At 40.3% G+C, this 19668-nt stretch overlaps 1 protein-coding gene across 4 annotated transcripts in view; it reads left to right on the top strand.

Moving 5' to 3' along the window:
- Window positions 1-19668, top strand: part of LOC148336854 (E3 SUMO-protein ligase PIAS1-like) — a 50948-nt gene that overhangs the window by 18921 nt on the left and 12359 nt on the right. For all 4 annotated transcript variants that reach the window (XR_015843232.1, XM_088296730.1, XM_088296731.1 and 1 more), the window contains exons 2-6: window positions 11344-11836; window positions 17341-17425; window positions 17526-17664; window positions 17754-17888; window positions 18812-18917. Coding sequence is in view for 3 of the 4 variants with exons in the window: in XM_088296730.1 (XP_088152856.1) it covers window positions 11344-11836; window positions 17341-17425; window positions 17526-17664; window positions 17754-17888; window positions 18812-18917 (958 nt within the window). In the remaining variant the exon portion in view is untranslated. The remainder of the gene's footprint in view (window positions 1-11343; window positions 11837-17340; window positions 17426-17525; window positions 17665-17753; window positions 17889-18811; window positions 18918-19668) is intronic.

The raw sequence follows: 19668 nt of genomic DNA on the forward strand, positions 1-19668 counted from the left end.
GGGCAGCTTTGGCGAAGTCCATGATCATCTCTACAATCTTGAGCGAGTTCAGCTCCAGATTGTTGGCTGCACCAGTTCGCCAGCTGCTCCACTTCCTGTCTGTACGCAGACTCGTCACCGTCTTTGATGAGGCCAATAACTGCGCTATCGTCCGCCACCTTCAGGAGTTTGACAGCTGGGTGCGTTGAGGTCATTTGTGTGGAGGGAGAAGAGCAGCAGAGAGAGGACGCATCCTTGAGGGGCCCCAGTGTTGGTGGTGCTTGTTGCTGAAGTTGTCCCCCTCAGCCTCACCTGTTGTGACCTGCCTGTCAGGAAGCTGTGGATCCACCAGCACATGGCCGGAGATCCCTGTGCCATCAAGGCGCTCCAGGGTGTACTGCAGCTCCATGTTGGCTGCGTCATCCACCAACCTGTTAGCCAGGTAGGCATACTGCAGAGGGGTCCAGTAAGGGTTCGGTGATGTTCTATCGGTGTTCCAGCGCAAGGCATTTAAATTCATGACCACAGATGTCAGAGCAACAGCTATGTAGTCATTCGCTTCTATTGAAGATGGTTTCTTGTGGACTGGGACGATGGTAGACTGTTTGAAGCAGGATGGGACCTCGCGCAGCTCCAAGGATCCGTTGAAGATCTGAGTGAAGACCGGAGCCAGCTGGTCAGCGCAGACTTTAAGGCAGGAGGTCGACACCCCATCCGGCCCCGCAGCCTTCCTGATTTTCTGCTGCTTGAAGAGACATTTTTATCATCAGCAACCTGATTTCAAGTAGTTAAATTTCTCTACAGAGCCATGTGGTTGACGTCGCGACGCATGTGGGGAGCAGTTAGATTTAGACTCAAGGCCAGGCAGCTTACTGCCGATTGTTTATATGACACTAAAGTGACACTTGGACGTGCTTAACATTGGCACTTATATAATGGCTATGTATGTAAAAATGACATCAGCTCTAAAATTCACCCCCTCCAAAAGAATCTGGAGTGATTTAAGGACTTTCTTTTTTGGCACGCCCCCTCTTGGAGCTTATTTTTTCCATCTCAGCTGTCTACGGCACAGCAGGGAGGCAAGCACTGTAATATTGCTTGGTTTGTCAGTTCTGTTGTGTGCAACGGCAACCGATCGCCACCAAAATTCAAATGCTCATTACTACTCTTGTCCACTTCAACCCGTGAACGTATAAAAACGTTCTGCACAATAGTTTGGATCAAACGTGAGTTCAAAATGGGCAAAAACCTCCACGAAAACAAAAAAACATTCTAGTCGCTTTTCCTCTTCCAGAGGCTGAAGCAAACAAGAGCATGAAAGCAAATATGAATCCGTGGCGACTGGTTTTAGTTTTCGGACACGCAAAAGTTCTGTTAAGACTCAGGAGCCTAAGAGTTGCCGCTCCGGTGGTCTTAAAGGGGAAGTCAACCCCCAAATTTTCTAAACAAGAATATGTTCTATGCAGGCCCACTTGTCATAAATATTGTGTTTGTGGAATATAAGTTAAGCTGCAAAATTCACCCGTTTTTATCCATCTCAGTGTCGACTGTAAATGACATCACTATTGCACACGGATCAGATAATGACCAATCATGTCTCAGCTTCAGAAAACAGGTGAGTCATTTTTACCTGAGCCCTGAGCAACCGTGATGTCAATTTCAGTCGACAAAAGTGACAAAATGGCCATCAACTGAGATGGCTAAAAATGCAATATTTTTCAGAATGCCATGTTTAGCCACATGAAGGAACATACATTTTATTGCAAAGACGTTTTGGGGGTTGTCGTCACCTTTAAAGGTAACAGCACTAATTCAAGGCAGCAGTTAACTTTCTGCCTCTAAACAGGGGCCACTTCGGGACTGATCTTTTTTTTTCGTTGGCTTTTGACAAATTCAGCACGCCCGCGCTCGTCTCTAGTGAGGATATGCAGGGCAGAAAATGTATGGATGGATGGACGGACATACTTTGAAAAAGCCAGAGCCCCAAAGCTCCAGCAAGGAGGCCGACTCCTGCCGAGTGTGGCCGCGCCCAACGTGTCATTTTGGGCCTTGGTGAAAAAAAGTCAGTAAAGTTAACGCTCATGGATTAGAATCTAATAGATAACCTACAAACAATTAACCTTAGGGAAAGCCTCTCAGAACACATTTTATTTGTGTATCTTGGTGACAGTAAATAAAACAAGCAAAATATGACCAAGTGCACATAAGATGCTCATTTTCTCATTCTCTTTTGTGTCATCCATGGAAAGGTGAATCATTTTGTGATGTTTTCTACTCACATTTTGGAGCCGGTTATTTTGACGTTATTAGCGATGTTTTTACAGTGAATTTAAATGGACAAATTATGATTGGTCCCTCCCGTGACTCCCACCAAGACATGGACTGAGGGGAGGGGTGGTGTGTGTGGCCATATAGCTCACCAGCAGGAAGCTCTTTCAAAGTCATGGGATTGAGTACGATTTCTGTAAAATCTGTGGCCATACCTTCATCTGCTCACTGGACCTCTCCCTGTGCGTGTGAGTCTTGAGGGAGAGCAAACATGCAGCTTTCACTGCTGATTGGCTGTTGCAGCCATTGCACGTGAAACCAGTCAGATGGTGCTGCACAAGGGCGGGCCCATGCTGCACAGCCAGAGTCGCAGCAGACAGAGAAGCGCCCTGCAGCCATCAGAGCCAAAATGAACTGGTTTTTAATTGTTCAGACGTCGAATTAAAAAAAAAAGAAAAAAGTCAAATGCCTGTAATTGCCCAAATGCCAAATATTGGCCTCAATAATAATATTGGCAGTGTTAAAAAACTTGGTCTGCATCCGACATAAAACACAAAGCTAAAACCAACCAAGAATTGCTGAATCTTCATGATCAGTCACTATTTTTTTTTCAGGCCAGCTTTGTTTGCAATTTGTTTTTATATAATTTAGTTACATTTTTAAATGAGTTATTTTTCCATTATGTTTAAACTAATTTGTCACTCATGTCTGGGACAGTGACTGCTTTTTTTTTTTTTTATTTAATGGAAGGGTAGAATTTATTTCTTTTTTCCCATGTGTATGTGGTTTGTTCGTATCCTGCATTAACAATTTTAGATGATTTAGATTTCTCACGAGAATTAGTGAAGTGTTGTTATGAGACCTTGGCTGTGCACACCAGCTATTTGGCAATCTGTGCGGGGCCGATGATCTCTGGTGCTGTTAGCGTATTCTAACGCTTTATGGGCGTCCCTCGCATGCTAACCTTTCGTGTGCCAGATCTTTGGCATGCGTGCACTTTGTCTTTGTGACTGCCCTCTGCGCGTGTGCTTAGTTAAGCTGAAGCTTTGCATGATAACAGTGAAATATTGTGTGCATGTGCATGTGGGCTTGTTGATTTTCCAGTTTGCAGTTGTCTGCCGTATCTTCTGTGCGTTAATCTATCTTTGATTAATTTTAATTCTAATAAGTGCATTTCACTTAGATGTCTTCATTTAGGCACCTAGATTGAGTGAACCAATCCAATTCTTGATGCAAAATAAAAATGTGCTTTGTCAGAGATGAGATAAAATGCTTTCAGTGCTTACAGCAAATAGGAGTGGCTACAGTAATAGATCATGTTTGAACAATTACGGTAGTCTTTATTTTTACAGGCTTAGCGTACTTACCACTATTGTCTTAAAGTGAATGAGTTCTGCGTTACAAGCTCCAAAAATAAAACACTTATACTAAAGTGCTGAAAAGTGTATCATGCTAAAAACGGTTCATATTAGTCTATGGATATGTATTGATTTTTTTTTTTACTTATTTAAAAATGAATTGATTTAAGATCAAATTAAACAGCTATCTAGAGGAAATGTACCATTTTAAATCGCTTGTCGTAAAACTAATGCAATGTACATTGTAATGCCGTGTCATGTGCAACAGTGCTGTCTTTCATGCAAGATTCGTTTAAAAAGAATCAAACTTTGGCTCGCTTTGTCCAGTGCTTTGTTTTTTTTCTCAGTTCATTCGAGCTCAGCCATGCACTTGTCGTCAATTTGCCACGTCATTGCCATTGCCAGAGTCGGTGAGATAACTTCCCGTTCGCGAACGATTCACTGAGTGACTGTCAGCATTTTGCAGATCACCAACGAATTAGTGAGTGAACATGATGTGATTTACCGTTCACAAACGATTCAGCGAGAGAATGTGCTGTCATTTACGTACTGCACTGCCATTCTCGTTTGTGGATTACAGCTGCAACATTTTGAAATAATAACAATAATACAAATGCACAAATTACAATTTCTGTAACATCAGGATGAGTACAATCTTATTTTTTTACTCACTCCATGGCGATGCTGGAAAATAAATACATCAATAAATAAACACTGACGCTAGCATGTCAAAGACAGGAAACTGTGTTACTTCTACTTCTATATGGTGTTGACTTACACAATATATTATTGCTAGAGTTTTGTGCTAATAAATTTTCCAAGTTTTTTTTTTCCACAAATAGTTGTTTATATGTTTATTTGTATAATAGTCATTTGTTTTCAAATTATTTATTTTTCAATAAATGTTATCGATACCCATCTCAAATCCCCCGCAAATAACGGGCCGACTGTAGTTGAATAAATACTAAGTTTTGAAATCAACAAAGAATCGTTTTTATTCATCGTTATTTCAATCTCAATCAAATTAGTTGTGGTTATTTTGCTCCATTATCACCCATCCCAGTAAGTGAAACATATAAACACCCTTTGCTGTGATCTATATGAACATTAATCAACATTTTAGGAGAGTTTTTCAACCACTTTTCTACACATATCTTGGTGATCAAAAGCGTCATTTATGTCATTCTTCACTTGGCTATGTTTTAATATTACAATATGAGAAACATTGAAGCCATACAATTATTATTATAGAGTAATGATTATTGTGCAATTGAATAGCATGCAGAATTATTTTTATTCGATTGCCTAATGTATGGCAATAACTGTCCCATGGTCATGTTCTTGAAAGAATTTTTAAAATATGGAAATTCAATCGGATTATTCTGGAACTTTGTTGGTTGGCAGCGCTGCACTTGGTCGTTTGTTATAAAGTGAAATGTCATAGTCTCTCTTTTCTATTCATAATAAATTGTTAACCTAACAAATAATATATACTTTCTGCGAATACTCAATTATTCAGTAGAATTTTCAGTTGTATACTTCAATACTAAAATATTTCATGGCTGCAGCCTTACATTCTAATCCCCAATTAAATTGTCATATTTTTATTGTAGAATAAAACCGTTGTTTCAGGTCCATGGGATTACCTGCAAAAAAATGCATCGCTAAATTTGAAATGTTCTACTCATTGATGACCAAAACATCTCCACAAAAAAAAAAATAATAATAATTTCGAGCCTCGCGTATGTCTCTTTTCATATTTGGATATGTTACTGTACATAGTGAATATTGCCCTGAAATTAGATTTGGAAAAAAAAATTGTGAATCGAATTGAAATCACAATCTCTGTCAGAAACATCGCAATAACATTTTTTGTTTTTTGTTTTTATTTTGTGTAAGCGCCCTGTCTGCTCTTATCTTATCTGATTTATCAGTTCCTTGGGGTGCAATCTTTAGAAATGACAGGCTTGCCATGAAATAGATGATAGGCCACTGAAGCCATTGCTAATAAATGAGGACTTTGCTGTATTGTAACTCTGCTTTCCGCTTTTGTTAACTGCCATGTTAAGGGGGGAGTATGTTCTTGAAATATATTTTTGTAGTTATGCAATTTGATACACGCTCTGATAGAGTGTCAGGTCTTTAAGGGACCGTAGTGTCGAGTTTCTGGCCAAAAATAATCGATTTTTTAGCTAGCAAACGGACACATATGATAAATTTGCCTTTAAATTTTTCAACCTGTATTTATGCTTTCCTGTGTGTCTCTATCATAGCAGCACCTTCCAAGCCGGCAAGGTCTTCTTTCTCATCTACCCCCTTCCTGTTGTTTCCACTGCAAGTGTGGGGAATTTAATTTGGTTTGGAGGTGCAGCTACTCTCTTGCACTCCCCCATCCCCCTCTGCTTCATCCACCCATCCATTATTTTCCCTTGCAATTATCATCCTACACACCGCTCCGTCCGTCCAACAGCATTGGGCTAATTTTGATTATTGGTTGGAACTAAGAATTAATGGTATGCTGCCGGGGGAAGTTTCCGAGCAACCACAGATATGCTATTCCCGGAAGGCCCAGAAGGTCGAAATCTGAACGACACCCGACATTATGGACTTCTAACGCATCATTTTAATCTCAAAATATGGTGTAGACACCATACCATCTAATTAATAAGCATCGCCCGCTGTGAGCATGCGCTTACGGTAATTCACAATTTATAGTAGCACAGAACTTCACTAAATCATACAGATATAATGGAAGGTGCTTTTTGCTTTATTTTTTTTTTTAACCAGAAGACTCTATTAGACGTCCATAATGTCAGGGAGTGTACATGTTTCTGACATGTGGATAGTCTGGGAAATCACGAGGCTTTGCCATCTCTGGAAATTAAAGATTCTTTGTTGCCACGTCAGCATCTACAGAGATTGTTCATGCGCAAACTACTGGTTACAGTTTCCATATTTTAAGATTGTCAAACGTTGTCTATTCGTACTTGCAATATCAGTATGGGGTCAAACTGTGTTTCTTTCTTTGCTTTTGATGGGGTTACAACCTTCCAGAAGATTTAAAGATGACCACTTGGCAAGCAACATATATTTGGAGGATTTGTGTTGTGCAACTTTGACTGTGTCACTGCAACTAGCATGGAAAAACATTGAATGGTATGTGTTTTGTTTCAAATGTTACATTCCATGAAGCACAGTTTCAGACCAATGTTTAAAGTGCAATGCTGAAATGGGAAGTAGAACACATGATACTCTGAAACCATTCCTAGTTTTTGTGGTCTGTACCACTTCCGCATTGCTGCAACGTTTCTGGGGTGGTGCACATCCTACTCAGAATTGGCTTTGGCATTAGCAGGTTATCAGCACTTTCTAGCTTCGTACACTTTTTTGCTTCTTACCGCACATTTAAAATTTGTAACAAAATTTTCCAACTTTGTTCATTTCAATGGGCTGTCATCGATGGAATTTTAGACGAAAGATGAATTTGAATTTGGCAGCACTCTAACGTCACAGCTGGAGATGAACTGTAAATATCACTATTACATAGGGATGTATTTTTGGTTTTAAGTATCTGCCGAGACCGGTTCGCAGTCCGATACTTCAAAAACACATGAAGAAAAAAAGAGCACACATCCAATCGTCTCAAATTAGTATGGAAACATAGATAACAGTAACTGTCTGTATGTAAACGTGTATATATGATATTATTAGGGATGGGCGTGTAACGATACCAGTTATCGGTGTTGGTACTCACGATAGTGCCCCGCCCTCTTGTGGCCATTTTATGATTAGCAACTCAAGGCATGCATGTCTGACAGATGCCCATTACGTTGAAATTTATTTATGCATCTACATAAATAAAAATATATGAATGAGTCGTAAGAATTGACCTGGATGTCACTATTTTACACGCAACATAAAGTCACGAGTATCCTTTTGAAAAATAAATAAATAAATAAAAACAGTGCAATGTATATAACCAAACACATTCAACTACAGATAGCACAAATATATCACAAAAAATAACTGATCTTAACCCCAGGAAGGCAAGGAAACCTCCCCAAAAGCCGTCAGGGGAAAAATTAGAAACTTTGAAAAGGGGTCACAGATGGAGGAATCTGGGATGCCCAACCTCCAATGCATGCTGAGTGTTCAACATTTTACGCATAATAGGATGCCACAAAATGTTGAAATATTGTGAGAGTGTGATTAGCATTAGAATCTAGCTTCTGATTAGCGCAGTTGAACTCCTATCGCCACAATTAGTTCTAAATTGAGCGGGGGTCGCTGTCTGGGCCTGTACCAGACATTCAGGTTTGGTACATGTGATAATTCTTAACAGTTGGTCTCATTCTTTTATTATTGACGTTTTTTCCAGTACAGCAGAATGCTATGACATGATGTCGGACTACTTCTTCTAATTTATGTACATCATTACGTGGGAAATTATTTATCATAGTCAAATTTTTTTAATTATAAAAACCTGGCAATTGAAAAAGATTGTGCAGACTTGTTAAATACCTACACATAGTTGTCACATTTAAAAAAAAAAAAAAAGAGAGAGAGAGAGAGCGCGCGAGAGAGAGAGTGCGCGAGACAGAGAGCGAGAGAAAATGTTGCTTTTGTCCAGGACGCAATCAAAATCAAAATAATCCCAAATGGGACTCTGCCGTTTTCTTCCAACCTTCGACATTATGCTGTTGTTTTATTTTGGTTTTCTCCCCATGAGACCTCATTGTCAATGTGTTACGTCACTTAGGACGTCAAGATTTCCGTTTGAAATTATCCCCCCGAAAAAATGACAGAGGAAAACGAACAATATATTCTCCACAATTATTGACTGTTTTAGTTTTGTGAGCAGATGTTTTAGTTACTTCTCCTTTTTCCCAAAACATAATAGTTTTTATGTTATATCGTTAACGAAAGATTTTTTTTTATTGTAGTTTTCATGATTTCATTCATTTTCGTTTACGATAACCTAGAAAGACACACCTGTTTGTCTGCTTTAACCCCATACTTGTATGCTGGTATTCTTTCATTGAATGATATGTATTCATCTGTTGAAGAATATTGTAGAAAAGGCTCAACCTGTAAAAACCGTCTGTGGCTCGAACACAAACGAAGCTCGGTTGTGAGTCAAGAGCAGACAAAATCAAACGACAGGTTGTGACGGATGGCCTATTCTTCTATCATTCTTCCTCCATCCATCCCCCCACTGTTTTGCGCTTCTATTTGTTTCCCCCTTTTTTTGTCGGCCTGGCAGAGGAATGTTACACATCCGCAGTGTGGTCGATGGTGAAAGTGTGCGTGTTTTGTGTGTGCCTTTTATGTGCACGTTTGCTTTGGATGAGAGTGGATAGTTTGCTTTGAATGTGTTTGTGTTGAGATATAGAAAAGTGTGTTTGAAATGGTGGCCAGCCAGTGACATCATTTGGCCAAACCACCCTCCCCACCTCATCTTTCCCATTCCACCACATGCATATTTCATGGAACTGGTCATTTATGTCACCAGCAGGGCAGTTCCTTGGCAGCGCGTGTGTATGTGGAAAGGAGATATGAAACTGAATAATATTAAGTTCGCAAGTCACTCTAGTAAAATCCACAGATGGACAGCCGCTACTTGCATGCTGCTGCTGTGATTGAAGCTCCCTGTCAGAGCCATCTGTGTTGGAATGATGTGTTTTTATAACTGCTCTGTTATTCACATCCAGAGCCTCTGAATTACATTCACATAATGTGTGCTTCCAGTAAGGCACATGCCGTGTGTATCTGTTGACACAGAGGAGAAGGCTACTGTATGCCATAACTGCCAGCTGTGTCTAGATTGAATGCATGTGCAGGTGTCTGCACATGGAGAATGCTCATCTTGGGCTGCTCATACACTGTACGTTTTTTAGTTATATCAACTCTGTGGCAGCGTCAACATGAGTGTGGATTGATGTCTGTCTCGATATGTGCTGCATGAGTCACTGGTGATCAGTCCGGTGTGTAGTCTGCCTTTCGTCTGAAGGCTGCAAGGATAGGCTCCATCTTCCCGTAACCATGAGCAGGTAAACCGCTTGTTGAAAATGGGTGGCTGGATGGTCAAACGTGCAAACCTCTTTAGGGGGAGCACATTGTACAAACTGTTAAACTCACCATAAAGTGGTACTAACGACCAAATTCCTTTTGTGTGATTTTTAGGGTTGAGGAAAAATCAGCTAAACTCAACTACGTTGACCGCAGAAATTGGTCGACATACATTTTTCGCCGTGTGTGCCACACTGGCATTTGTTGCAGACGCACCCGCTCGAAGCTTGCGTCCCCAAAAAAGATCCTCAAGTGCAAAGCAGTTTCCCGAGGGCTCAACTTTTCCTCCTCGGAGAAACAGGAGAAGTTCCATCTGGAGCAGAAAGGGTTAAGAGATGATGGTCCTTTAAAAAATAGGAAATCAATAAATGAGCCTCCACAATGCATCTGACATCATTGTTGCAAGAATACCGTACACAGAACTAAAAAAGATGCAGAAAGTTTGGGTGGCTTTTAACTTAAAACGGGAATTACTACACAGCGGTGCTGGAGCTTGGAGACCATAACATGTGACGACGAGCCCACCGGCAAAAACAACTCAAAGTGCTATAAAAATGTTTTTTTTCCCCCACTCATTAGCTAATGCCATATATCCTACCATCGCTAGCTACAAACTCCATTTGACATTTGGAGACGACACACTGTAATGCGTTCATTTTAAAAATGACTTTTGAGGGCCTGTTTCATGCTTTTCACAAAGTGCTGCTCACGGTTTGCTGCTTTTTAAGTAAACTCACACTGAACAAGCTTATCATAGTACACCCCATCAATATTTAATGAGCAAAGCATCTTCCACTAAATCCTTAAACTTGTCTCAGTGCAAATTGAAGCTACTCCAGCTAATTCAACTTAGCATAGGCTTGCTTGCTGCATACGTCTCTGATCAACACATCTCTTTGCAATGATGGAGTTTGAGAGTCCAGTGTGGGAAATGTGGATGAATAATAAAGAACATGAAACTATGACAGTCGCAGCTACAAAACTCTTTTTTACAAGTCATCCTCATGTCCACTGCCAGCGGGCCTTCTGAGCAGCCATTCAGGGCTCCAACAGGCATTTGAGATGGCGAGAGAGTGCAAGGCCTTATCCTGGCTTCGATGAAAAATTCATGTGAAAATGTTTACTTTGCATCTGGTGTTGATAATATACATCAACTTTTGCAAACTAAAGCGTTATTTGTAGAGGCTTGCTTAGAAATGATAATTTGGAAGAGAGCAAACTAAGCATGCAACATGGAGCAAGAGAGAATGGACAAGGCCAATGCTAATTGCTACGATAATGTGGCATCGAACACCAGGAAGTGTACATTTCGTTTAACAGAAATCTGGTTGGAACCGCATTGTTCATGCCAACTGCTTATAGTTTATATCATCCGTCTATCCATCGGTCTGTCATCTGCCATATTTTTTTCCCTTTTGACAGAAAGAAAGCCGTGTGCAAACAAGTCTGTACACGCCATCTGTACAAAAGATATTAAACATGAAAAAATTTATTAGAATCTGTGAAACTTTGGAAGACATTTCCGCATCGATTTGATGTTTCCGTGCTTTGATGTCTGTGGATTGACTTTACAAAAAAAAAAAAACATCTTAGTGATATCACTTTTGATTGGGAATGAAAGCTGCGCTATTCTCATTCTTCTCTTCCTCTCCATTTGTGTCTGCGATAGCAAATGGTGATGAGCCTGCGGGTGTCGGAGCTCCAGGTGCTGCTGGGCTACGCTGGACGCAACAAACACGGACGTAAGCACGAGCTTCTAACCAAGGCGTTGCATCTGGTAAAGGCAGGCTCTAGCCCTGCCGTGCATATGAAGATCAAAGAGCTGTACCGCAGACGCTTCCCTGCAAAAATGGTGTCTCATGCCGAGCTCTCCTTGCCCGGACCGCATCATCCAGCCACAGTGGGGGTGGTTGGAGGTGGTGCTGCTTTGCCTGCGGGCCTGACACAGCTGGCGTACGAGGGCCACGCGGGTCACAGTGGAACCCCGTCACCCGCTGCCTTACTCCCCCTCTCGCTACTCGGCCCTGGGAAGCACGAGTTCTCCGGCTTGACGCACCACCTGTCCGCTGCGGTCCCACTGCACCCCGTCCACCCAGATGTCAAACTTCAGAGGTTGCCATTTTATGACATGCTTGATGAGCTCATCAAGCCAACCAGTCTCGGTGAGAACAGCATTTCAGTGTTTTTCGTACGTACGGTGATTTGCTAAATGTGTTTTTTTGGGTTTTTTTTTTTTTAGGTGACCAAATATATAATCTAAAACTTAACTAGGGGTTTTAAAATCATTCAGGATTTCACGCCTCGGGTACTCTTCCATTATGATTTATGTCTCAGCTTCTTACAATCTCCGATTACCTCAATACCGTCATTGGCTGATGTCGCACTGACTGTTCATGCAGTCATGATTGTCGAGCATGTCATCCCTTAAGGACAACATCGCTGATTGGTTGCCTTTCGCCACCTACTTTTCATGAGGACCATTTTAGACTTACATATGCAAATCGACGGAGCGGGAGATACCTGTTTCGAGTGCCTTTCATTAGTTGCGCAACAGACCAGATGACAGCGAGACCAGCGTGTGCAAAAAAACGACTACCTATTCATCCGTTTTATGCATCAGAAATCTTATGTTGGAGAGGTTACAACTCGCTGGAAATGGCTATGGCAATTCAAATATGTCAGTTGATGTCCATCATATTTAATTTAACAGAGCGGGGCAGTCTCCGCCCTCTGGCTGCAATCTCAGTACGGTTCTGACTTCGACCCGCCGGCCTTATTCATAAAAAAATGTTTGTCTGCCCCTAAATCTTCCCCCACTTCCTCCATCCATCCCTATTCAGCATTTCATTAGTATTTTGATAGAATAGGAAACGATCATGTCGTTTATTTTCCTACCAATGTATGTACATGTGGGCCGTAGCTCTGTCATCGCAACATTTCTCCATCTCTTGTGCCGACTGAATTTGTTTTGTTCGTTGCTCTTCTGTGTTCTCTCGCCACTCTGCCATCATCTGCTTTGCATGCAAACATTTGCATTCAAAGTGAGAAAATTGCCTCCAGAATACATCGCTCCTTCTATTTGAATCTGAACTGCATACAGACATTTTGGTCTCTCACGCACTGACGCAGTACTGCACATATGGTTCCTTCCAAAACCAGACATACTTCATGATTAATAATGTATAAGTGTTCTCTCAACAGTGAGAGAAATGGCGAGTGAGGAAAAAAAAAAGAGGAAGGAAAAGAGGAACATGGTGCACGTAATTTCACCAGGCTGAAGATTTGAATAGTTGTAAAGAACTGGATCTGATCACCATATTTAACCTAATTATGAGGAATAGCTCATGCACAATTGCCTCACTTGGATCCATTAAATTTTCTTCAAACTACTCCCTCAATTGTTTCTGCATCCGCCTTTTGCCTCTTCCACGGTTTCGCTTTCAACAATTCCCTACCCCCACTAGTTCTAATGCATTATTGTTTTTTGTATTAGTATTGTATTGTCACGTGTCGCTTAAAATGCTAAAATGATACTCTGCTTAATTACAATTTCTCATAAAAGTTGACGTATCGGATGTCATCGTAATATAGTAGGGACACTGTAGGGACAGTGGATGTTCACTCCCGCCACTGAAGCTTTAGTGGTTCAGTGGTCAGCCAAAGCCCAGGAAAACGATAATGGACAGGACAGGACTGTGGTGTGGCCAGTAGTTGCATCTGTCCTGAGGATGATAAGCTTCAAATGTATTCTTCTCAGACAGATAAGAACACAAGAAGCTTCCTGGTTAGTAGCAGAACAGTTGAAACAACGTAAACATGCACATTTGTACATTTTTCAATGTTTAACTGTTCCTTTGAAGAGCTTTTATATTTAAGTTTCCTTTTATTATATTTTGTTTTCAAAACTGTGTTGTGAAGGCAATAAATTCATGCGGCGTGTCGAAGACTTACCATTTTTTTTTTTTTGGCACATTCTCGCCGGTCTCAGAAAAAGGTTCCACACGTTAGACATGACATGATAATAAAATTCGTCTTTTGCTTATTTAACAATGAACAACCTATTTTGATTAATCGTCATACATGAATACAATAACATTGCCTAATGTTTAAAATTGCTGCATGCGTACTTGAGTTTTATTATTAGGTTTATTGTTTGGCTTTACTTTGAATCACCTACTGAAAAAGTAGATCCTTTTTGTCTCTGTATTTTTATTGTATTGTATATCCATTTTATATTTTATTATATTCATGATTCATGTGTTAATTTTTTATCCATAGCTGTGATATGGAACTTAGTTATACAGTCGTAGTATTACATTCTTTAATAAGTCATCGGGACATAACTGATCAGAGTGAATGAAAAAAATCCTAAGCAAAAAGCTCAAAGTCAAAGTCACGCAGCCTTGATAAAACAAATGAACAGAATTCCAAGCTGTCCTGCTAAACAACGAGCGCCACGTAACCACTAAAATGGACTTGGATTTACAGTGTCCCTGTGCATGTTCTTTGCAGCTGTGTTGTCTTGGGTGTGGCCCATGTAGCACTGTAAAACGTGCATTGACGAGAATAGCGGGACCAGCTGCCAGGCTGAGAACACATCGATCTAAGCATTTCTGTACGTGCACATTGGAATGCCTTAATGAGCCCTGTGACCATTTAGCAGGAGAACAACCCCATTCAGAAATCAAACAATCCCTGTTGTTTGTGAAGAGGAAGTTCTACAGGTTGGCTTGTAAATTGGCGATCTGTACTACATATTCGGTATTTTTTTTCTTTTCTTCCTGTGGTTCTTTTGTGTTGGTGTGCATACGAATCTGTTTGCATGTGGCGTACCAAAATAATGAAAAAGTAGCAAGGGCCTGACCAAGCTAACAAACTCCAGCTGGGCTTAGTTGTGCTTATTAAGCAGATTGAGTCGAGTAAATTCTCCTTAGCTTAGCTCATACCTAAGACCAGACCGCAAGTGTTTTTTTTTTGTTTTTTTTGGACTTTTGTGCCAGCATCAGCACTATTAGCATATTGCACCTTTTTAGACCCTCCTGGTATGTATTGCATGATGTGCAGTTATTTCAAAAGTAAGCAGGATCTCTTGTTATCTTTAAAAACAATCCAAGGATCTTGATATAACAGTAAAATATATTGTCCCGAATTTTGATGAATACCTCTCCTCATTCTGAAAAAGTATGCGATTTTTATTTGGTGTTTGGGATTATCACTTTAGGTGGTTACAAATAGACATGGTTCATGGCAGCTGAACAATTGTACTACTTATGGTCTGTTTTACGCGACACAATTTTTTTTTTCTCCCCCAAGTGGCAAAATTCAGTTTTGCATCATCTACATTATTGATCGAAACACATTTTCCCTTACAATGAATGATTTTGAGGTCTTTTCTTCAGGCTGTCTGTGAATCGTTGGCATGGAGACAAGTCCCCGTCACTGAATATATTCTGGGATTCTCGAAGATCAATCAGCTTCTTGTGTGTTTGTGGTCACTGGAAATCAAGCTATTACTTGCTTTGCACAGATGGAACACAATAAATAATACATTTATCGCCACTATTCATGCAGGGTAGAAACCGACTCCTTTCATGAGACAGAAGTCTGGCTCGCATGTACGCAAACCGATGACAAAACAAAAAGATAATAAGATAGTCAAACTATAAACCTTTTTGAATTGATGTCTCGGCTAACTCGGTTCATTGTGCTTGGCTTGTATTTGCTAACTTTACCCAATTTCAACTAATGTCACTCTCTCAAACATCTGTTGAAGGACACTGATTGTCAGCATTGACATCACCTTTGTCATCATTTCTATCTTAGTTTGAGATTTTTAATAACACAAGTTTCTTTCAACGTTGCTTTCCGTTCTACCAACAAGCATGAGTATAATCAAGTTAAGTATCAGAAACATTATTTCCCCATGAACTCTACTCTTATCTTTCTTACAGCAAAATACGTTCTATACATCAACTAAATGCTTTGTGCTGCAGAACTACCTGGTGTTCTCGTCTCACGGCATTAAGGCGTTTATTTATCTTTGCCGATAACGTATTTGCAGAATGCTAATATGAGCCTCAGTTGGATCATAAATGAAGCTTAATCTGATATTATCACAAGAATTATGTGTGTCCAAGCCTTTCCTTTTGATTGTCTCATCAAAACACAATTACGTGAGCCGTATGTGTTTTATCAGTTAAGCGTTAGACTTTAAAAAGACAACTAAGATAAATATATGCGTACCGAAAAATAATGATATTGAACCTGTGGGAGTATTTCGACTTTGATCTAAATTCAAAGTTCTGTCGTCTTTCTTTCTTGATTTTTTTCATCCTGATGATGTAGTGAATTTGCATTTCTAAAATAATAATAAAAAGTGGCAGTTGCACGCTTTAGCTCGAAAGTTTATGGGGTTGTTGTCACCTTTTTTATATCTCTTTTAGCCACACTGCAACCTGAGAACAAATCCAGTTTTGCGGTGGGAGTGACTTCTAGTGCAATGGAAGGGGGATGGGGGAGAGAGTGAGAAAAAGCCAGCAAGGACAGAGTGAGAGAGAGAGTGTGATATAGCTAAAGTGATCCAGATCTATTTTTAGCTTCAATTGCCCGAAGAGGAAAAGTCTGAAAGCCCATCACATGGAATTTTGTTCTGCGGCACAGACAAGCCCCAAAATTCAGAAAGAAAAGACACGTTTCAATGAATGCATAATAGTCTATAAAGGTCCTTTTATCCAGTGGGTGGTAATTACCAAGGGAAAGAAATGCACTGAATATCTGATGACCACTACCGATATAATTATCTTAAGTAGATGTGCAGCTGTGAGTCACGTGCATGTGTATTAAGCAGCCTTCACCCGTTTCACTGATTTATTTTGAGCCGTAGTATAATCATTTCTTGTTTTCTTCTAGTTCCACGTCACATTCACAACCCCCAGAATGAAAGACCTCAGTCATAAGAATGTGATTAAACTGTATGCCCACTTAAAATGGAATAATTGCAAGATGTCTTTTCAATATGATATAGTATCACTGTGACATGGCAGTTGAAAGTCTCTCTCTCTCTCTCTCTCTCTCTCTAGATAGATAGATAGATAGATAAAATTAGTGCTGGGCTATTTAAGGCCTCTCAATCTTATTAATGGCTACAATTATTTGGCATTAATGACATTTGTACTATTTCTTTTATTGTGAAAGTCTGTTGCTTCCAGCTGCTGAGCTCACTGGTAGTGGTAATGGTGGGCTCCTGTCAGAGAACACGTACTAGTGTATATTTTATGTTATTTATTTATTTATTTATTTTTTAGAAAAATAGTCACTCGCGTTCTGCATTGGACTCAAGATGCGTTCAAAGACCACTCACACAGTTGGGCCGAATAATTCATGCGCATTCAATGCATCAAACAGCTATAAACTACTCGATGCTAAACCATGCAGGCTTTCTAACACAGTGCGCCATTACTAATAGTGACTTTTTCATCCAAAGAATACACGCGTTTGTGTTTGATTTGCATTTTTATAAACGTTTGGCAAACAATTTTATATTTAAAAATGCTTGCACTTTTCATTATTTTATTTCATGCAGCAACTTATTCACTAGAATTTAATCTCTTAGTTCTGCACATTTGCACTTGATGTGTGATAAAAAGTTTTTTCTGTCTGTCTGCAGCTTCGGACAACAGCCAGAGATTCCAGGAGACATGTTTTGCCTTTGCATTAACGCCACAGCAAGTCCAGCAGATCAGCAGTTCAATGTAAGGCGAATGAAGCGCCATTTTGTCCAAGCCAGACTGTGAATTGTTTCTTAATTATTCATCAAGCTACCTGGTTTATAGCAAATATTTGTTCTTTAAGGGACATCTCGGGGACCAAATGTGATTTCTCAGTTCAAGTCCAATTGCGGTTTTGCCTGTCAGAGACGAGCTGTCCTCAGGAAGATCATTTTCCACCTAGTTTGTGTGTGAAAGTAAACGGCAAGCCATGTAACCTGCCGGTGAGAAACACTCGCTGCCAAATACTCTTTTTTTGTTTGTATTTTAATTCCTTGTCATCTTCACATGTTTTTGCCGTACAATATCACAGGGTTATCTTCCTCCAACCAAAAACGGTGTCGAGCCGAAGCGGCCCAGCCGACCCATCAACATTACCTCACTGGTCAGATTGTCCACTACGGTCCCAAATGCCATTGTGGTGTCCTGGACTGCTGAGATTGGAAGGGTGAGAGACAAAGGGCCATATTTACTAAGATCCCAAATAGTGGCCATGTTGCGCGATATTCACTAAAATTGCGATCTTTTAAAAAAAAAAACGTATGGAGACTGATACATGAGGGTTTTGCGCTTGAGGTAGCTCTGAAGATTTTCACCATGGGAAATTTGGGAGAGCACCCCTAGGGCAAACTCAAATCAGAAGAATGGGAAGTGTGAGTGGAAGACAAACAAACATGTCACTGAATTACATGAAAGATGTATGGCTCCAATAATTTGGGGGAGCGTAAGCAACTTCATAATAGCCATTTTTTGCTTGGTGCTTCAATCGAGAAATTAGCCCGTCTCTCATTTTGCCTGCGCCTACTCATCACTGGTGCCGTTTGCACCTGCCTATCAGATGTGCTCTTTTAAGACACACAATCAGCCTTTGGAATTCCTCTTCAGTTTGACAAATAACAATTCATCTTTTGGCATATACCGGTTCTGCTCCAAATGCCCACAATTGCCAGTGCAGCAATTAAGCACGTTAAGCAGATGCAATCCTGAGTCCCCTGCCGGTGCTTCCACTTATGTTTGGGCGATTAATCAAGTTTGTGCCTGTTTTTACACACACAACCCTTTAGGAAATTAGGCACAAACTTAGTGAAGTAAGGACCTGCCTGTGGAAACAAGGGTCATAGTTTGTTGTAATTCCACAGACATACAATAGATTGTAGTTTCATGCATCTCACAAATTTCAAAAGTGTCTTCGGCCACGTCAGGCATGTCTCTCTCCGGTCTTCGAGGGCCGTTGTACCGCCCGTTTTAGATGTATCTCTCCAGCAATGCACATTAGACTAGCAGGTGTCCATTTGGTACCTCTTTATTTATCCAGTTTTGGTGCAATGAAAACAAAAACTAATCCTTCTTCCATGTTTTTCACTTCCGCAGAATTATTCTATGGCAGTGTACTTAGTGAAGCAGCAGTCATCCACAGTGCTTTTACAGAGGCTTCGGGCTAAAGGCATAAGGAATCCAGACCACTCCAGAGCACTCAGTAAGAACCCTCTGAATCTCTTTGTGTTTAGGGAATGCACAAGCCAATTTGTAGATACCCAGTAAGTATCTATTCTCAGCCAATTCCACTGACAAGTTTATATTGGCTGTGTTTTAAGTTTCAGCTTTGAGCATTTCATTGTGCAGTGGTTCGCAACTTTTTTCAGTGATGTACCCCCTGTGAAAATTTTTTAGCCAAGTAACCCTCAACAAGCATAAAGCATTTTTGGGTTTAAAAAAAAATTAAAACATGCCATCAGTGTCTGATTTATTATACTTTAGATCCTTTCAAACTTCATTTGTTTAGGTCCACAGAAATAAAATCATCAACATAAAGAGTCCTCTTTTGGATTATAGAAGAGATCCGCAACTTATGGGCCTAAAATAAAACATATTCTTCAACATACAACCGGAATTTTGCCGAATCTGGTTTGGCCTTCTTTTGCACTTATGGCAATCACAATTATTTTTAAAGGATTTTTGCAGGTTTGTCTGTTTTATTTAAAATCTCGCGCACCCCCTGGAGTTCCTTCGAGTATTCCTAGGGGTACTCTTACCCCCATTTGAGAACCGCTCTCCTAGAGACTTACAGCATTGTTCATTAATTCCAACTGTGGAGGATGTTCCCTTTTAGGGATGCTTTGCTACATCCTACACGGAGTGTCTTTGAATCTGTGTAGCTCATAATGAGCTCAAGTATATTCAGACAATCCTGCCGAGAAATATGCGGCCCAGTCTGAGTAAGCTTAATT

This window comes from Idiotropiscis lumnitzeri, chromosome 5 (genome assembly GCF_059441095.1).
Source record: "Idiotropiscis lumnitzeri isolate Australia: NSW breed Sydney's pygmy pipehorse chromosome 5, RoL_Ilum_1.0, whole genome shotgun sequence".
NCBI classification, from domain to species: Eukaryota; Metazoa; Chordata; class Actinopteri; order Syngnathiformes; family Syngnathidae; genus Idiotropiscis; species Idiotropiscis lumnitzeri.